This window comes from Chaetodon auriga, chromosome 2 (genome assembly GCF_051107435.1).
Source record: "Chaetodon auriga isolate fChaAug3 chromosome 2, fChaAug3.hap1, whole genome shotgun sequence".
Lineage (NCBI taxonomy): Eukaryota > Metazoa > Chordata > Actinopteri > Chaetodontiformes > Chaetodontidae > Chaetodon > Chaetodon auriga.
Window position 1 is genome coordinate 22786468 of NC_135075.1, and position 18884 is coordinate 22805351.

Consider the following 18884-nt stretch of genomic DNA (forward strand, 5'->3'; position numbering starts at 1 on the left):
TGTCGGAGTCCTGTTTATGAACACTACATTGCACTGTGTGGTTAAAGGCATTTAATTTAATATAGTACAAACAATTACAGCCATCTTCACCGCTGAAACATTGTCACTAAGAACATGGATTTTACAAAGGCCATCGATGTCAATAATATGTTCTTGATTCATTTGCTTGGTGATGTTTTCAGAAACCAAACTTCTTCCTTGGAAGGCCACAACATCCTCAGTGAAATCCCACAAACATCCTCAGAAGAATAAGCATCTTAATGATTTAGCGATGGATAACAAAAAGAAAGGGAAATGTCCACATCTGTGCAAAAAGAAGAGCAGTCCATCAGACCTCAGTCCTTGAGGACTTCTGGATCCTGGTTCTCTGCCGCCAGCTTCAGCTGTTTTTGCCTGTCCATGTAGCGGTACGCTCGCATGGCACACAGGTAGCCCCCATAGGCTGTCAGCAGCATCATCGAGGCGGAAAAGGTCCGATAGCCGATGTCAGCCAGCCGTTTCCCAGACACCATGATGAGGATCCTGAGGGAACCAGGAACAGGAAGTCAGCGCAGGTTCAGCAGCAAAACAAAATAAAATTGAAATCTTGCCACATTAGTTTATCCATTGACAGGTTCTCATATCATGATATATATCAACATTACATTGTAAAATAATCCACGATTGAGGATTTTATGGCCATCGCTCTGCGCTAATACTGTGTGCAATGTTTAAAAGATACTTGCATTTTGCACCACTTTATTACACTACATTTTGGGATTAAATTGCCTTAAATTTACATGTATCTGACAGCTGTAGGTACTAATACAGAATAATACAGAATGGTTCCACATAAAACTAACCACCTAACACCGATCTCATTGCTTCTGAACACAAAGATAAACGTGGCCGTCACTCCTGATGTGAACCACATTAAACTCCCAGTCTCTATTAACTCTGATTTTATGTCGCTACATGTTAAGCACTCTGTTGCCTCTGCAAGTTAAAACATTTCCCTTGTCTCACTAAAGGCTAACGTTAGCGGACAGCCAGTCAGCTCTGTACGCACATAAGTTCGCAGTTAGCTCATTATTTTTATTGACTTGGAAAAAGTCTTTGTCACGTCTCCTCTCAGAGCAAATACTTTTGTCTTTTCTTACCTTTTATGAAAGTGATAGCAAGCTCAAGTTATCGTAGTTGTCCTCAATGTCAGCAAGACTGCACGCGAAATCAGCACGGAAGCTAGCTAACCTTTGCTTTCGTAAGGTACGGAAACTCAGAGGGGACATTTCTCGTATTTGATAAAACTGCGAGCAAAGTTGCACTGCGCCACCTAGTGACCCGGATATAAAAAAAAACATCCATTTTGAAATACTACATTCCGGATTGAATATAGTGCTTTTAGTCCACTTGCTATAAATTTATCCCACAGCTATAACGTCAGCTACTTTCAGACAACTTAAGGTACAGTTAGAGATAAAAGTACCAAACGTGGTACACAGTACTTAGAAATAGCTTCTCCACCAGTTACAATACATACATATACTTACATATTTCTATTGTAACAATAAGAAAATAATAGAGCACTATCGGTGGTACTTTTACTTTGGACCCTTTAGTTGCATGTTGCTGCTAATACTTCTGTATTAAAGTAATATTTTGAGTGGGGGACTTTTACTTGTGTTGTAATCTTATATCATGCAGCTGTTTCTCTTAATGTTACCGTCAAACCGCCAACAAACTTCTGAATATGCCGTCATGATCTAGCGTTACTTTGGTTACTGGAGGCAGTAAAAAATAGAAAAGTTTTAACGATTTTCGACGTTATATCTGCCATCATGTAGACACTGAAATACCTGCCAATGTCCCTCTTTTTTTTTTCTTTTTTTAGTCAAATTAAAATAAAAAACTTTTTTTTATTTAACTGAACCTGCTACGAACTAACCGCGAGCGCAGCAGGCACAGCTGCCCCTGATTTCCACCCGGAAGTATTTTGGAGGCGGACACAGAGCAATGGCAACATGCTCGATAAGTAACGATGCTGCTGATGAAATAAATGATCCGGGGGCCGCTCGATACGGCAACTTTATAAACTATTACAGCTTCAACCCTCCGGAGAATCGCCTGAGTCTGCTTCCAGCCACACTTCTTCAGGATTTGGGATACAGCGACGCTCATCAGACCACACTGGTCCTGGACGTGGGCTGTAATTCAGGGGTATGTGTTTTTGAGATACGACAGCTTGGACTCGAATATTTCCTTTAAGCTTTAAAGCAGACATGTCTTTTTCACGATTCTTCAACATCACACACACACACACACACACACACACACACACACACACACAGTATAACGCACAGCCTATGAGCTTCATCAAAACTCAAAACAAAATGTCTTTTGCATGAACATTTTTCCCATGATTCAACCTGATCCAGCGTGACATTTGGGGCTCCTCATAATTTTTTCTGACTACAGTTTAAAATTGTTTTCAACGATGCCTGTCCACAGAAGACAAACTGTTTGCAGTGAAAGCTGTCCTCTGTCTTCTCCCCCTGTGAATGGCAGGAACTGAGCGTCGCCTTTTACAAGCATCTGGTGCAGCAGCCTGCGTGTGAGGAAGAGTCGAAGAGGAGGAGAGTGAACCTCCTGGGCTTTGACTTGGATGAGGCCCTCGTTCAGCGGGCTCAACAGACCAACCCCCTGCCAAACAGCATCTCCTTCATCCCTCTGGACATCATTAACGACACTCACCAGCTGCAGGAGTATCTCAACCAGCACGGCAGCTCCCACTTCCACCTGTGTCTCTGCCTGGCTGTCACCATGTGGGTCCACCTAAACCACGGAGACTCTGGCCTGCTGCAGCTGCTCTCTCGCCTGGCTTCTATCAGCCAGCACCTGCTGCTGGAGGCACAGCCCTGGAAGTGCTACCGCTCTGCGGCGCGGCGGCTGAGGAAGCTGGGCCGCTCGGACTTTGAACACTTCAAGACGCTGAAGATCCGCGGGGACATGGCTGGACATGCCAGGGAGCACCTGGAGAGACACTGCGGGATGGAGCTCATCCATAGCTTTGGCAGGACCACGTGGGACCGGAAGCTGCTGCTCTTCAAAAAGAGATGAGCCTGAGAGACAAGAGTCAAGAATTTTTCATGTGCAGGGACACGCTCAGCAAGACAACACGGAGAAGTCCGAGTAAAGCTGAACTGATAAGCTGATCGACATGAATCAGCCATGACTATAAGTTTCTTTTCGCATGTGAAGATTTGTGTTTATCTTTGTTTGAAGTGATGAGTATCTTTGGGTTTTTATGTTCTTGCAGACAAAACAAGCAACCTGAAGAGGTCACTTTGAAGTCTGGCTGCTGGTGAAAGACATTTCAGACTTTCATTTATTTCCATTTTATAGAGCTAACTGTCGATTGATGGAGAAAACAGGCAGATCACTATATTCTAACTGCTTTAGGCGGCAGTTTACAATTATTTAATTAGTCTAGAAAATGTGAACCAACAAATTGGATTACAAATAATAGAAAACAGAAAAGTAACAAATGCTCATTGGAGAAGTGAGAGAAAAAACAAACATTTAATTGATTATCAAACTTCTTTCCAATTTGTCTTGATTTCTAGAAGAAAGGAAAACTGGATGCTGTAGCAGTTAAATGAATATTTTGAGCTTTAAACGTTGTTAGAAATAGTTTGTGTTTTCTTTTCATTTCGAACAAAGGGTTCCTAAATTATCTGCCTCAATGCTGATGTTTCAATTAAAATGTTTACCAGCGATAACCTTCTCACAAAAACTGTTTACTCTGTGTGCAGTCATTACTGTGCAGATTAAATTATGAAACAGTGTTTTCCATTATCAAGCTGCTCCTTCTGGATCAGAGCAGACTGAACCACAGTTAACACAAAACAAACCTTCACAACACGTTAATTTCATCATTTTAATTACAGAATACTAAAAATAACATTACATAAAATGTCTTTTTAAAAGAAACCATTGAATATTACAAAGGTTGTAAATTTTGTAAAGTTAGGATATAAAATCTTTGAACAGTGGTGCATAATTGAAAAGAAAAATAATTTTCATAAAATGTATATATTAACTGTTCTACTACATAAAAAATGAGATGGACACAAATTGCAGACAGACGAGATGAGTAGACACCGCCATTACCGCAGTGAGCTCTCCTTTCGAAGGAAGAAAGACTTGAGATGCACAGCACACACCACAATCAGCTTAAGTTCTCAAGTTATGTCTATGTTCAAAAAAAAAAAAAAAAAAACAGATGAGAGGAAAAACCAACGAGCTCCAAAGACTACAAAAAGTGACTTGGTGGCTGCTCCCAATATTCACACACATCTCGATGGGTGAAAACCCGACTAGACTGGCCTTGGTTCCATAAACACATACTGTTTTCCACAGGTTTAAGCTGTACAAAGAGTTCTGAGAAACCTCATACTTTAAGTCATTCCACCAAGACAGGGAAACAATGATCAGCTGTCCTTCGGTTTCGTAACACAGCCGTTCCTACATCCTACTGTACAACTGGTCAGTCAGATCCACTGAAAGCTACCATGGTCACATAATTCAACATCAGGAGGTCACCCTCAAGGAACTGGAATAGACTATACACAAAGGGGGGGGAGGGGGGAGGAAACATGCATATTCCAGCAGTGTGCTTGCTTTCTTCCTCTTTACGTCACACCCTGTGTCACTTCATCATGAGCCCTTATTAAGATGTTTCAGTCAACACCACAGAATCGCTCCAAAAGCAATCACCCATCGAGGACATTCAGAGCCCGTTCAAACCGAGGATGTCTCTACACGTACGCCGCAACGGCCACTCGTGTCCACACGGAGGTATTTCATCGGTCTCCTGCCGTTCGGGAGACGCGTTGTGTCACATTTTTGGTAAACAGACACAAGGTTTGTGTGTGTGTGGGGGGGCAAACAGTTTATTTAGGTGTTCTTTCAAAAAAACGTTGCGATATGGTTTTGATCAAGAGTTGCGCTGAGTGGCAGAATCACGGTTCCTTCTGTGCAGCAGTAGTGGTTTCGTTGGCCCATGAAGACGAGAGTGAATCACAGACGGAAGAAGGGAAACAGACAATAACCCAGAGGACATCTCAGAAGACAAAAAGGGCATCTGAGACAACACAGGCATTTAGAGGAAATGAGGCGAGAGACACCAGCGGAGCTACTTGGTTTGGCTGGTCTGTTGCTCAGACAGCTGGAGTTTTTTCACCAGGGATCCAGGAGCTGCTGTTTATCATGTGAGCTAATAATGCTGTTTAGGTTCAGATGAGTCCCCCTGAGTTAGTGCACACGTCAGAGTCAGGCAGGCCTCGCCCGCTTGTTCGTTAAGAAATCCACAAAAAGAAGCATTAAGAAAAAAAAAAAAAAAAATCAATTCATCAATTTCATATCAAGCTTACAATTAGCTTTGGAGAGAGAGACTGTCGTAGTTTTACAAGTCTGATTGGGGAAGGGTTGAGTCAGTGTTAGTGTGGAGGAGGGTGGGGAAAAGTTCAGGCGTAGACGCTCCCACAGAGTGGTGCAGCGAACCTCTGAGTCCTGCTCATTTTCTGAAAACTCTGAGAAGTATGCATTTTGTGTTGTGAATGCAATGTGCGCTATGTAGTGCCCAACCAGAGACTGGGTTGTGTTGTTTGAGCATGCTCATACTTTATACTGTTATCTGATCATCTGAGATGACTCATCAAGTGGTCGTTGGTGCAGGTCTGCCCAGCAGGCGAGTGGTTGGGGATCTGGTCGGGTGCTGGTGTTGCAGGTTACGCTGACTGTGCATCAGTCAGACAGACAGGTAGGTAGACAGGCAGTTGGGCTGTAATGGGACTCAGGGGCCGAGGCTAAATCAAGGGAGCCGTGTCCATCAAGCCTTTGTTGGGGTCCAGGCTGGCAAAGAAGCGGACGTCCCGGTCCTTGTCGGACTGCAGAGCCATCACGGTCTCCTCCAGCTCGTCAGAGTAGGCACAGCCGGGCTCCTTGAAGTATGCTGCGCACAAAACACAAGACTCAGAGTGGAAACCTACCAACAATAAGGTTTGGGATGGTGGTTACACTGGCTGGCATGGTCCTTTTGGACGTTTCAACAAAAATACAGATTATTGCAGCTTTATTCTTAAAAGTCATGAATCATTTAGTTTGGTTTGCATGTTACCTTTCTCCATGACACTCTGTCGTAGAGCCTTGGCTACCAGTACGCGAACATTGGCCACCGGGTCTGAGGAAAGGCTGAGCAGACTGGGCAAGAGGTGCTGGCTGAACTGCTCCATGGGCATGCAGTCCTCCTCCACTACAGCCTGCAGAAGATACGAGGAAACATTAAAACACTTGCCTTCCCACTTGCTGACTTCTTTAAATCCAGCTACATCTACAGTAAAAACACTATGCAGGAGCTGCTGTTCCACCGCGTCCTGCTAAGTCATGTGAGGTGAGCACTACAGACCTGGCAGATGAAGGCAAAGGCCTGCCGCCCCACCCACTTGGGACAGTGGCAGAACCTGACGGTGAGCTCGTTGATGAAGTTCAGGCCCAGATCGTCGGCCCCACATGCATACAGCTTCTGGAGGATCTCCACGACCTGAGAACACAAGAGGTAAAGGGGATAAAAATGTGAATTGAGTTCAGAGGCAGACACTGAAGTTTTCCATGGAGATGCACAACAGAATAACAGAATATGAGCCAATAAACATGAGATGAAAAGATTAGCTGTAACGATTAGCCTGAAAACTTCACTCTGCCATTTGCTTTTAAAGGCATAGATCAACAGAGAGAGAGATTGACTTATTCACTTTCCTGCTAAGAGATAAATGAAAAGATCGACAGTACTCTCATGTGTGTCTGTTAAATATGAAGCTAGGGCCAGCAGCCAGTTAGCTTAGCTTGGCACAAAGACTGGAAATGGGGGGGAAGCAGCTAGCCTGGCTCTGCACAGAAGATTTAAAAAAAAAAAAAAGACATCTTGTTTTATTTAGGTGTAAGAAATGACAGCTCATGGTTTCATGTTGGTCACGCGGCACAATTTCTTGCAGAGTCATGGTAACATCCCCGAGTCCCCTCATGTAACATCTTCATTAGTGAAACTTCTTGGCAAGACAGGGAATGAGAGGATTTCTAAAAATGTCAAACTATTCCTTCAACAAAGAGGAACTCAGCAGGTGTAGACGTCTCCTCTAAGGGACGACAAAATTAGCTTCGCATTCGTTACAAACAAGGATGAGATGATCAACGACAATCATCAGTCAGGGCATGACTTTGTCACAAACACACAACACGGATCATCATTCATCAGTGTGACTCAGTTCCCGTTTGTCTTATAGTTTCCAGTGTTTTTGCTGACCTAACCATGTGTCACAAGTTGCCAGTGTTTTTTTTTTTTTCCCACCAGAAGTTCAACACTATGCACTTACCAGTTTGTATGAGATCCACCTGACCTCTGACACCTTGTCGGAGCAGAGCGTGAGCGCTATCTGTCTGAGGTAGTCATAAACGTCGTAGTGGCTGTACAACTCTATGATCAGGATCAACTGCCTGGAGGGGACAGACAGAGAGAGCGAGCACATCAGCCAGGCAAGCATGAGGGTTATACAAACGTATACAGTCCTTCAATACAGCAAATACAAACAACCACAACTAAATAAACTGATATTTTGAATATTCTGTTATGGACCAAAATTAAGAAATTTGTAGATGATGAGCTACGTTAATCTAGCCCACATACAGTGTTACAAGAGAGAGTTCAGTTCTGCCATTTGGTGAGTCTGGATAAAAGAGTCTGATTAAGTGTAAATGTGGTCATTTCTGGATTGGAAGAGGAAAAGGAGACGTACTCTGCCAGCTCATATCTGAATCTCCAGTTTCGACTGTTGTCCGTCACCATGAACTCCTGCAGCTGATACAGATATTCTCTCCTTTTGTCTGCGTGCAGCAGCTGCAACAAGAAAATGAACATGAACAAGCTGGGTTATATGGTGTCAATGTAGAGAAATCAATACGACTGATCATCTTCTTTCACTGGAAATCAAGTGAATCACTGTCACGCTCAGTTCAGCTGTATGTACGTGCAACATCTCACCTTGAGGAAGTCATAGAGGTGTTTGAGCACGCCGATGCGGACCTCGTCCAGGTCTTTGAGGAAACCGTTGAAGATGGGCACCAGATCAGCTGCGGTCAGCTGGTCTCCCAGGATGACGGCCAGCTCGTGGATGGAGAAAGCAAGCGTACGCCGCACCTTCCACTGAGAGTGTGACGACAGGAAGAAAAGAAATGTAAGAGGATTACAATCCCGGCCATGTCTCAAGTGTCTTAGGTTGCTTCTCAAATAGGAAAACAACAACTTATTGATTTATTTATATTAACTGATAGAGCAGGAAACTGTAAACTCCAATGTCCTTTATCTGAACCCCTCCAATGACTGGTCTGAATAGAACAGTTGCACAGTGCAATGCTGTCACGCTAACAGTGACATTCAGTGCTGCGATGAAGTAATGAGCCACAGCGTGAACGACTGCTGTCACATCGTCTCTGCTGCCGTGAAGTGAGGCAACGTTTCCCCTCTTACATTTCCTTTTCTTTCTCGTGTCCTCAAGCAACAGTTTCCCCAGTCTCGCTGTGATGTGAGACAGACCTTCACTTCCTCATTGAGTGCACCCAGTATTCCCAAATAAGAGACTCATTCCTTCACAAAGCCAGCGTCACATGCGCAGAAACACTCCTCCACACCGATGGGAGTAAACTCTCCGTCATCTTGGGACAAAGCAGCAGCTCCCTTGGCTCGAAAATATGTATATCGTTGTCACAACCAAAGAGAAAACACACGAGTCTCCCCGCTCACTCTACTGTGGTTCAACGTTTTGTGTTTGTGTACATATCTTCTAATGGATTGAACCATTTAAATATGTTAAATATGTTAGCTTTGGCAATTATGGAACTTTAACTTTCATGGCAAGAAAGCTTATTTCATTTCTGTTTTGATTATATAACAAAAAAATAATCAAAAGGACAAAAATCCAAACAACTCATCCTTGAGCTGAAATGTTTTGAGTGTGGCCTTTTGAAATGGATCAGCATTTCTAATCCCACACTACCCTCATAATTTCCCATTCCTCTGCCTACCTGCACATCAGTAGCGAGGGTTTCATATGTGTCCTTGAGGCAGTGCCAGTTCTGTCGTCCCAGGGTGAGCGCTACCCCCGGCAGGCTGAAGGCACAGTGTTTGGCTATCTCTGTGTCCACCGTCTGGGCCCGGGCCGGGTCCGTCATGGAGAGGTACTGATCCAGCAGCTGCTGCGGGATGACATTCTGGAGACAGAGCAAGAAATTAGAGAGTTTAATGCTCAAAGAGGAACAGGGGGTGCACAGGGAGGGCATCTAGTAATCCATCTTTGTGCCAGTCAATACCAACTATAAGGCTCTGATCAATACTTCCAGGATGTGTGCCTGGAGTGCTGACTGACCTGGATCTTAGGCTTATCCTCAGGCACTGGGCTGTGAGCAGAGTCCTCTCTTCCCTCCTCCTCCACACTCTCAATTAGTTCAGACTCCTGAGCAAAATACAAATCCACACACACAATCAGGGAACAAGCAAGCGAACCTCACATCAACGATGCTGAAATGTCTCGTTGCTGCTCTGAATTCTCCGTAGACGCCCAGGCCTAAAGCTGTATTTATAGCTGTGTCTTAAGCGGTTACGCTGTTAAGCCATCTCCACTGCAAACTCCTGCTCACTGCAACTGCCGCACTTTAACACAGTGAATGATTTTTATGGCAGTAGTCTCCTATTCAGTAATGACACAAGTAACCTGGATGTAACTTAATGCACTGCGGAGATATGAACTGTCTCGTACTAGAACAGGGGAGTCAGGACGAGAATCCTCCTGGTCCTCCAGTGGCTCCGTCTGCGTCTCTTCATCTCCTTGCTCCTGGACAGGGCTCGACTCTGCAGCTGGGGGAGTCTCCATCGTTTGCTCCTCTTCTGTGGGACTCTCTTCACTCTCCGACTGAACCTCCACAGATTTGCTCTCCACAGACGGGGTGTCTGCGCTGCTTTCAGGCTGCTCTTCTGGCTGGGGTTCAGTCGGGCTGTCGTCTGTCGGGCTGTCGTCCGCCGGGCTGTCGAGCTGGGCTGCCTTCAGAGCTGCTGATAACACCTGCACTTGAGCTGAAGGTAAATTCACAGACACAGTTTAATCTACATGCCAACACACTGACAAAAGTCTACAGCTAACGGCACATACACTGGCTCTGTATACCCACCTTGCACATCAGGGTCATCCATGTGTGGCTGCAAGCAGTCCAAGACCTTCTGGATCTGGTCGCTGGTAGCTTTGCCTGGGCTGGACTTGGAATCAGGATAATTTTCTTCAGGTTCCTCCTCCTCCTCCTCCTCCTTCTCCTTCTTTTCCTCCTTCTCTATCACTTCCACTGATTTCTGACAGTTTAGCATCTCCAGTTCCCCGCTGATGTCTGGTAAAGGAGATCTCCAGTAGTGGAAAGAATTAAAGTTCTCGTCTGTGTGCTCCGTGTCTTTTGTGTTCTTAGCATTGTTTGTAGTTGTGGGGCTGGCGTTGCTGTTTGAGGCTGTGCGGGAGAAGCCGCCGTGCATCTCTCTGGGAACAGAAGTGTGGTTGTCGTCATAGTTGTGCATTTCCTCGCTGTCAGCTGTCGACACATGCTCTGGGGACGGTGTGGCGCGGCCATCCTGATTGGGAGGTGTGTGAGTGATGGTTCTCTCTGTGTGGCAGCCGCTGATGTCCGAGCAGTTCAGAGAGTTTAGGGAGCAGTCGCTGAAAAGAGAATAACAAAATGTATAGAAGGAGATGTATAAACCCTTACATCTAAAACAGAATAATCTCATAATCTCAGCACTGGGTAACTTTCAAGTAATAGATAAGAGGATTCAGAGAAAAGACGCGTCAACTTAAATTCCTTTCATTTCTCTGTTTCTGCAGATAAACATTTAAACAAAAGGGAAAACTGGTCTGACCTGATCACACCCAGTGAATTATGACCAGGACTCACTGATGCAACACTGTGTCTGTGCCAACACAAACTCATATTCCTATAGTGCCACACCATATTGCTATAATTACTGCCTAATTACTGCCTAAACACATATAGATGAAATAACAATACACTTTCTGCCAAAGTTTGACCTACTGAGACAAACAAAAAAGAACTGAAAAGAGGCACATGATTTATCAAAGTAAACCAACAGCTGTAAACACGTGTTAGGTGGTCTTACCTGTCCAATGTACACCTGGGGACCTCTGGTAGGGTGCCGTCCTCTCTGAAGTGAAGGCCTGTGCTGGAGGGATTGGCAAAGGTGGAGATGAAACGGCCCAGAGACTGAAAGGCTGCCTGTCGCACCTAAAAATGTGGCAGAGTGGAATCTGTCAGTTTCATAATGACGGCAGAGACTTTCCAGATCACTAAAGCTCATCTCCATTAGCTCAGGATCTTCACGTGTTCATGAGCAGGATTATTTGCATGGGGCATCATTTTAAAGGCTACCTACAGTCCAAAACAGTACACAGTTATGGACAGTGGGAGTGCATGCAGTTCTGTTTATAGTAGAGGGGTTGCATACACAGACAAGATCACATGTTCGTTGGTGCAAAGTGTCCATGCGGTCATAAATTCTAGGCTCCATGTAAACCCACGTGGATGTGGACAGTACAGTGGGCTTCAACCTGCAGACCCTTCAAAACCAAAACACTGACATCCTTCAAGCTTCAAACCCCATTGATAAGCATTTGGGCACCCAAGTTAAAAGCATGCAAAATTGTCAGTGAAGTGGTGCAACATTTCCTGCGATCCTCCTCATCAGCCACTTGTTTTGCACCAATAAAGATTTTTCCTTCATGAGTTTGCCCTTATTTCTTATTTTAACATTTCCCTGAAACAGTATGAAAAAATCTGTACAAAAGACTCCACAAAGAGCAAAAAGAACTGTAATCTAAACAAAGATTTGCCCATAGCTCAAAATCAGGAACAAGACGAAACATACGGCGGAGAGGAAAAACACTTCTAGAGTCTCCATCTATAGCAACGACTGCTCATCACAGTAAAGAGGAAGTTACACATAAAAGTGCTTGTAATTTTATGCAAGCATATGAATTACAATTCTTCCTGTGTGCCTGTGTGTGCGTGTGTGTCTTACCCAGCGAGACTGGTCACTGATGAGGCTGATGAACAGGGGGGACAACTTTGCGCGTCGCACCTCCGGGGAGGTGGAATTGGAGACCATCATGAAGCACTCGGCACAGGCTTTCCTGATGCCCCACAGACTGTCTGAGCACAGGTCGAAGAACTTGGGCATCTAAAAACAAAAGCGCGTCAGAATAACTTGAAACCAATATTGACTGTTTGAGCAGTGAAGGGATTCGTGAATAGCGGGGTGCAAAGAATCTACTGACCCATGAATGGAAAAAACAGCGTGTTACAGGGTTCAGTGAATGTTACACTTTCATGTTACTTAATGAGGATGCAAATGTGGTTGTTTCGGTCAAAGAAAAAAGAAGTCCTGGGGCGTCTCACCAGTAGTTTTTCTGTGGCCTCCTGACCCACAATGGAACAAAACTCTCCGAAATTGGCTGCACACACCTGTGATACACAATAATAACAAAACAATGAATAACAAGGCTCAATGAATAATACATCATGTTTACTTCAAAGCAGCAGACGAAATCCACAAGACATACACGGTGTCTCAAAGGACTGAAATTCCAACACTAATAGGAATATTAATAATTCTAATATGGCTAATTGTGTACAATAAGGATTTGTACACTTATTTTCAGTTGTTCTGGGCAGAAGTAGGAAAAAAATGAATAAACTTCCAACGTTTAGCCTCAGAGAGAAAGAGGACCACAATCAAAACAACAAAAGAGCTCAAAAAATTATTCATAAGGTTCGACAACCTTTGCAGCTCCTCAATACTCTTCCTGAGCCGCCACCAGTTACGCCAGGAATTAACATTCCTCACAGAAAACAACAGCGCAGTGTAGGATAAGGTGATGAGCAAAACAGAATTACGGCTGACTCGCAGAGTTATTGAATTTATCCTGAGGGAACACAATTAAAGTCAAGCCCACATAACGGTTCGCTCAGCTGTGACTGGAGCCTGAAGCAGACAATCGTGTGCGTTCATAATCATAAGTAATGAAGTAACAAATACAGCACTGTGACCTTTGGTGGAGATGAAAATGCTCTGGAGGTCGTTACCTTGCGAACTTGAAAGAGTCGAGCATCACTGCAGAGGTCACAGAAGCGTGGCAGCAACAGATACTCCACTGTGTCTTTGCTCAACATGGTGACGACTTTACACATGATCTGCCAGAGGAGACATGAGGAGAGTGTTATGAGGAGCAGGTCATGTGCGTTTCATGAGGTTGAACCTGATCTGAGAAAACGTCATTGAATAAGTGAACAGCTAACACCGAAATACAATATAAATACAACAGAATAGAAATACTCAAATTCAGCTTTGACTCAAAATTGAGAGCGGGCCTTGCTAATTTATTTAAATTCATTGATTCACCAAATACATAATAAACATGACAAATTACTGTTCAATTCAATCATGTTCAATCAAAACAGAAGCCATTCTTAAATTTTAGACGGGTGAATGGATCAAATAAAAGAAACTGAGTGATCCCAGTAAAGTAAAGAAAGAAACCCACTGCACCTCTCTGCCTGCACTGCACTCGTATTGATTTAACAGCCGATCCAGCAACCACACTATGTAGTTTGTCTAGCACCACCTGGTTTTCAGCTTAATTTAATTCAAGCCAATTTCCCTGGTAATAGACGACAGACTATGTTTATTAAATCTGTTACTTAAAAGAAAATAGAATACAGTTTCTTACAGCAACTGCCTCGATTTTGTAGTCATCATCACTGCTGGGTTCTGTGAGTTCAAGGAGAACTGGACAAACTTTGGTCTCCATATCAGCTTTAGAGATGAGGCCCTGCTCCAACAGAACAAGCAGCGCAGCCTGGCTGGTCTTCCGCACCTGGAAAAGATGGGAGGACGTTAAAAACCAGTTTTAAAACTCGTGGTGTGAATGAATCTGATGAGCAAGCTTGTTGTTTTCTGTCTCTTGCCGAGAAAAAAGCTAAAAACCTACCTGGTTATTTGGATCTGTGAGATACCGGACTACAATGGGTACCAAGTATCTTGAGAAAGCTGCTGGGAAGTTGGGCCGACTCTCATGTAAGAACATGGCAATGTTGGGGACCTGCTCCATCAGCTCAGCTCGAACTGTGGGCTCTGAATACACACAGAGAACAAACTTAATGTACAAACATAACATGTGTGCATTACCGTACAAGTTTCAACAAGAGGGAAAGAAGATAAAGAGAGCACAGTCAAAAAGCACACAGTAATCTAGAGACATGACAGCGAAATAGATGAAACAGAAAATGCATCTACCTCCATCTTCTGACATTCTTGCAACTGTCTCCATGACACTGATAAAGTCATTTTCATTGTCACTGAACTCTCGAAGCACATCAAGCAGGCCACGAGCCACGATCTGCCTAGAAAGCAACAGGAGCATCAAGTTAGTAGACTGCCTGCCAATACCTACGAGTGCTGAATGCACACAGCGTAACACACAGCACTGACAAGAGCTGTCAAGTACATTACACACACATGTACTTGGAAATGACGGGGGGGCGTGAACCCTGCCAAGCTGAGCATGAAAAGCATGAAGACAGGAACTAAATGTGTTTGTGTGGAGACAACAGAGCAGTATTTACACGCCTGCAGAGGCACAGTGTTCAAACTAATGAAAAAGCACTTCCTAAGGGCTTTAAAATGCACTAGCGGGTTTTTATTGCTTACTATGCAGAAAGTGCCACATCCAAAGAAATCAGAAATCTCACAAAAAATACACACAAACCAAAACTTGTCTTCAGTTGAAAACACTACAGATCTAGGATTAGCGCTGTCAAGCCAATGCCATGTTCAGACAGATACCATCCACCCATGGCTACTGAGTTCAAGCAGGTATGTGATTAGTAAATACACAGGAATGCAGACAGTCGTCCAGATGACTATGGAAAAAACATCTACGCATGACTCGAGATTGGGCAATATGTTGATCTCACATCTAAACTTTCTGTCGCTGAATCAAGAGAACAATCAAAAAGTCTTTCTATTAACTGTGTGAATAACACACTTTCTTGTTTACACAACACAAAAAATGACAACAGACTAACAAATTCAGTGAAGTTGGTATAAAAGCTAAATTATCACTGAACAAGTGAAATTCTTTGAAGATTAGTTCATTTGAATATCTGACTTCATGCTCTCACCACTTTGTCTACAAGAAGTGACACCTCTGTGTCATTTGCCAGATGTTTCCTTAATAAGTTCCACAAGGTTGCAGATGTTTCCTTGTTGCTAAGACCTTGTCGGCATGATGCTTTCAACACAAATCAACGTGTCTACAAAATTTTTTCTAGTTTTCCACAAACTTGGCTCGGCCGCGGTACGAAAGGAAACATTAGCCAGATCAAAGGACGGTTCTTTCTTTTTTTAATGTGTAAATGTACGTTTGTGACTCCTGTAATCTAGGCTTTGTACAGATTACCTTGTGAGGCAGCTAGATTTGCGAGATCACACAAAATCACGCAGGCCAAGAATTTGTCTTGCCCGACTTCAAGTTATGTGCTTGTGGCTGAACCACAGTCGTTTCGCACCAATCATTCCTATGAGGCAGCTACAGGTGTGGTTTTAAGTGAGACAATGGCGAGAGAAGCTGCTGCTCGTTCGAAAACAACAATGTCCCTCTAGAGGTTCGTGTAGATGCTGCTCTAACATCGGTTTTATCAGATCAGGAGAGCATTTCTTCATTGAAATAAGAGCAAAGGACAGCACCGAAGGCTTGTCTCAGTGGAAAAGATGGGTTTTTTTTTTTTGTTTTTTTTGGGGTTTTTTTGTTGCTCCTCTCCCAACTGGCTTCGGCAAGAGTCCTACAACATCATGTGGTTTGCTGATCTGATTGGTTGAATTTATCCTGTGATAGACAGTGATAGACACGATTCATCCAATCACCTGCCAAGTATTTCCTGCCCTTTTCCGAGCAGTTTTCAAGGACGACTTCACCGATTGTTCAGTGTAAAAAAAAAAAAAACATCTGGCACGTCAGGTTACTGTAGAGATACCTTTACTGTCAACCTCAGTTGCTGCAGCTGCAAGCGTTGGATCGTTTAATCTCTGAAAGCAAGCTACCAACTGCTGAAGCAGCAGTCAAGAATGCTAATGAAGCGTAATCAGAGCTCTGGCTGAAGCTTTTGCCGATCAAGCTTAAACATACCTAAAAACACTAGTTTTCTTCCCTACAATATGCATCACTATGTGTTTACACCACACTATATAGGATGACAAAGTGTCCTCAAAATCCAAAAACTATTCATGAACATCCCATTATCTTTCTGATATGTAGCATTCTGTCTGGTTTTCAGAGCGATAACAGTGTCAACGGTCTGGCCACAGGTCTCCACTTACCTGTTGAAGACGTTCTCACTGAAGGCATATTTCTCTAGCCTCCCAAGAGGAGTCAGGTTGTCTTGTCCTGCATCGAGGAAGGCTGTGATGCGGATGCCGTCACACTCTGAACCATAGTCATCAAATCCAACTGTGGGATGGAAATAAAGATTACTTTACAGTCACACAACCACTGGAACTATCTGAGACCCACAGCTAATTCCTACAAAAACAAAACATTTGTATGAGGACTGACAGATGCACCACAGTAGTCACAGAGGCATGCTGACGACACTGAATTAGACTAAATGTCAGAAATTAAGTACCTCCAAAGTGTGAATACAGCAGAAATGCTGAAGTGCAACTCATTATTCCATTTAAAGGTCCAGACATAAATACACACTGGCTTTGCAGTTGGATCTAAACAGTGTTTCATTACTCTAGCTGATGCAAACAACAGGGACCGTTGGTCTGTATAACAGCTAATAATAGCATGGTGTAAAACCCTGAAATGCTGTTGACAGCTTTAAATTTCACATGGGTGAATGGGGTTGTCCATAAAGCTGACACTCCCATATACTCGCCTGCTGAAGGGAGGGAAAACAGGTCTACATATATGCAAGAAATAAATCAATCGAGGTGTTGTTTAATATGGTCTTGTTAACAAATTAAGATAACTAGAATACTCACAGTCATCCAAATCATCATGGCCATCTTCAAAGTATAAAGATAGACCTGCAAGGAAAAGGCAATTAGAGGGCAAATCCACAGTGGCAAACATGTCATTAACATACTATCACTTTACACAACACCCCCACCCCCCAGGATTTACAGGATGACAATTACTAAGAAGTGAGACTGACATTAAGTCACCATGGTCATTTTGGTGTATATATACACACACATCTTTCATTTCTTCAATATGCACTAATATGAATTTAAGGAAGCTCTGATTTCATTGTGCAGGTACTTTTGTATTGCATATTCATGTATCTTTTCTATGCTTTTTGCAGACGTAACACACATTACCCACCAGCTAACTCATTTCCCTCAGGTGCAATTCATAAATTTTATTCAATTTTTCCACACTTATTTGGGGCCGTTTTTTGTCTCAATATCCATTATCGTTTCTACATACGTTTGGTGTATGTAACGTTACAGCAGTATTTATTCCCTTTCAATCTTTTTCACGCTTACTTTTGAATAGAAGCTCGTACATAGTACTCTGAAATTTTAAGGCTGCTCATCTATACTATGCATCTGTACTTTCATTTCTGTTGCTGTGACAATTTCAATTGAGTAGGTCTCATCTACGTTCAGTCACTTAAACGTAACACAGCGACACTACAAGCAGACTTTCTTTCGTGATGTCAGTACCACCCAGCCCCAGATATAGGACAATAACTCAGAGTAGGGTGGTCAAAAGAAGAGCCCAAAAAGAGGTCCCAGAAGGAGAAGCATGTGGTGGGACGGCTAATGCCAGTGTTTACAGCTGGACAAGCAAGGGAATGTGCTCCATATGTAATAAAAACAACTCGTCTCGAAAAGATACATCACATGTAGTGTTTAAAGTTGGTGTGAGGAGTAAATAAGGGCACGATTTGTTTCACAACACCCCCGAAAGCATATTGGCAAAGAACAACATCTCCCCTTTGTTATGGTATAAAGGAGGATTTGGTCAGCTTATGGCTGAAATTGACTTTAGCGACTAGGCTAACGTTAGCTAGGTCAACTCGTTAGCCTTCGCTAAGACTACAGTTCGATAATAAACGCGGCCGTGGGTATACGATGGTCTCTTAACTACACAAGAGAGTGGTAATTTGAAAAATCATCTACACCCCTGAGTACTTATACATTCAAATGTAGCCTCAGAGTGGCACATTTCGATACCCCTGTAGCTTTCGTTAGCTAGCTGGCTAGCGCTGCTAAGTTTGCTAACACGGCTTGTCCAGCCCTTTCGCTTGACTTGACTCGCCTTAGCTAGCGCTTCGCCTGGGAATACAACAAACGTAGTTCAACAGGAGCTACTATTTTATATATCTGGACTCCGAAGACCATAATACCGCTTACTAAGTGCCAACACAGCGTCAAACTATTAAAGAAAACACTGTTTGAAAAGTGCCATTACCTGCCATCTTGAGTATCGGCTCGGCTCTGCGGGCTGCCGTCCCGTGTGGGCTGTCACCACCACACAGCTGTCACTCAAACAAGGCAGCAAACTACTTCCTGAAAGTACTTCCTGATGCTAGCGTTCACCGGTTAATTATATTTTAAACACCAAGCGTAAACCGATAACCGTTTCTCAGCCTGGGAACAAACTCGACATAACTGAGCACAAATACAGCCTGTGGGCTTTGTGTACCTCCAAACAAAAAAAAGAGCAGGAACA

General features: G+C 43.5%; 3 protein-coding genes across 4 annotated transcripts; 1 reads left to right on the forward strand and 2 right to left on the reverse strand.

Annotated features, from left to right (window-relative positions):
- Nucleotides 1–36: 36 nt before the first annotated feature.
- On the reverse strand, nucleotides 37–1244 carry cox14 (cytochrome c oxidase assembly factor COX14). Its single transcript, XM_076741379.1, has 2 exons — nucleotides 1140–1244; nucleotides 37–522 (listed from the first exon to the last, which is right to left on the reverse strand). The coding sequence occupies exon 2, from the start codon at nucleotides 510–512 to the stop codon at nucleotides 336–338; it is 177 nt and encodes a 58-aa protein (XP_076597494.1). The 5' UTR covers nucleotides 513–522; nucleotides 1140–1244; the 3' UTR covers nucleotides 37–335.
- Nucleotides 1245–1972: 728 nt separating this feature from the next.
- bcdin3d (BCDIN3 domain containing) lies at nucleotides 1973–3761 on the forward strand. The gene is made up of 2 exons (XM_076741410.1): nucleotides 1973–2196; nucleotides 2545–3761. The coding sequence occupies exons 1-2, from the start codon at nucleotides 1993–1995 to the stop codon at nucleotides 3094–3096; spliced, it is 756 nt and encodes a 251-aa protein (XP_076597525.1). The 5' UTR covers nucleotides 1973–1992; the 3' UTR covers nucleotides 3097–3761.
- A 143-nt stretch (nucleotides 3762–3904) lies between these two features.
- On the reverse strand, nucleotides 3905–18865 carry ppp4r1l (protein phosphatase 4, regulatory subunit 1-like). 2 transcript variants are annotated; one of them, XM_076741398.1, is made up of 20 exons: nucleotides 18624–18865; nucleotides 17186–17230; nucleotides 16517–16646; nucleotides 14435–14541; nucleotides 14130–14272; nucleotides 13869–14015; nucleotides 13225–13332; nucleotides 12538–12603; nucleotides 12161–12319; nucleotides 11243–11367; nucleotides 10255–10784; nucleotides 9846–10159; nucleotides 9456–9542; nucleotides 9115–9300; nucleotides 8075–8236; nucleotides 7830–7930; nucleotides 7410–7530; nucleotides 6446–6580; nucleotides 6158–6299; nucleotides 3905–5992 (listed from the first exon to the last, which is right to left on the reverse strand). In XM_076741398.1, exons 1-20 carry the CDS (start codon nucleotides 18628–18630, stop codon nucleotides 5847–5849), a joined length of 2961 nt encoding a protein of 986 aa, XP_076597513.1. In that variant the 5' UTR covers nucleotides 18631–18865; the 3' UTR covers nucleotides 3905–5846. The 2 variants fall into 2 exon arrangements, with proteins under 2 accessions (XP_076597513.1, XP_076597505.1); XM_076741390.1 differs by lacking the exon at nucleotides 18624–18865 and having other exon boundaries at nucleotides 17186–17276.
- Between the last annotated feature and the right edge of the window lie 19 nt (nucleotides 18866–18884).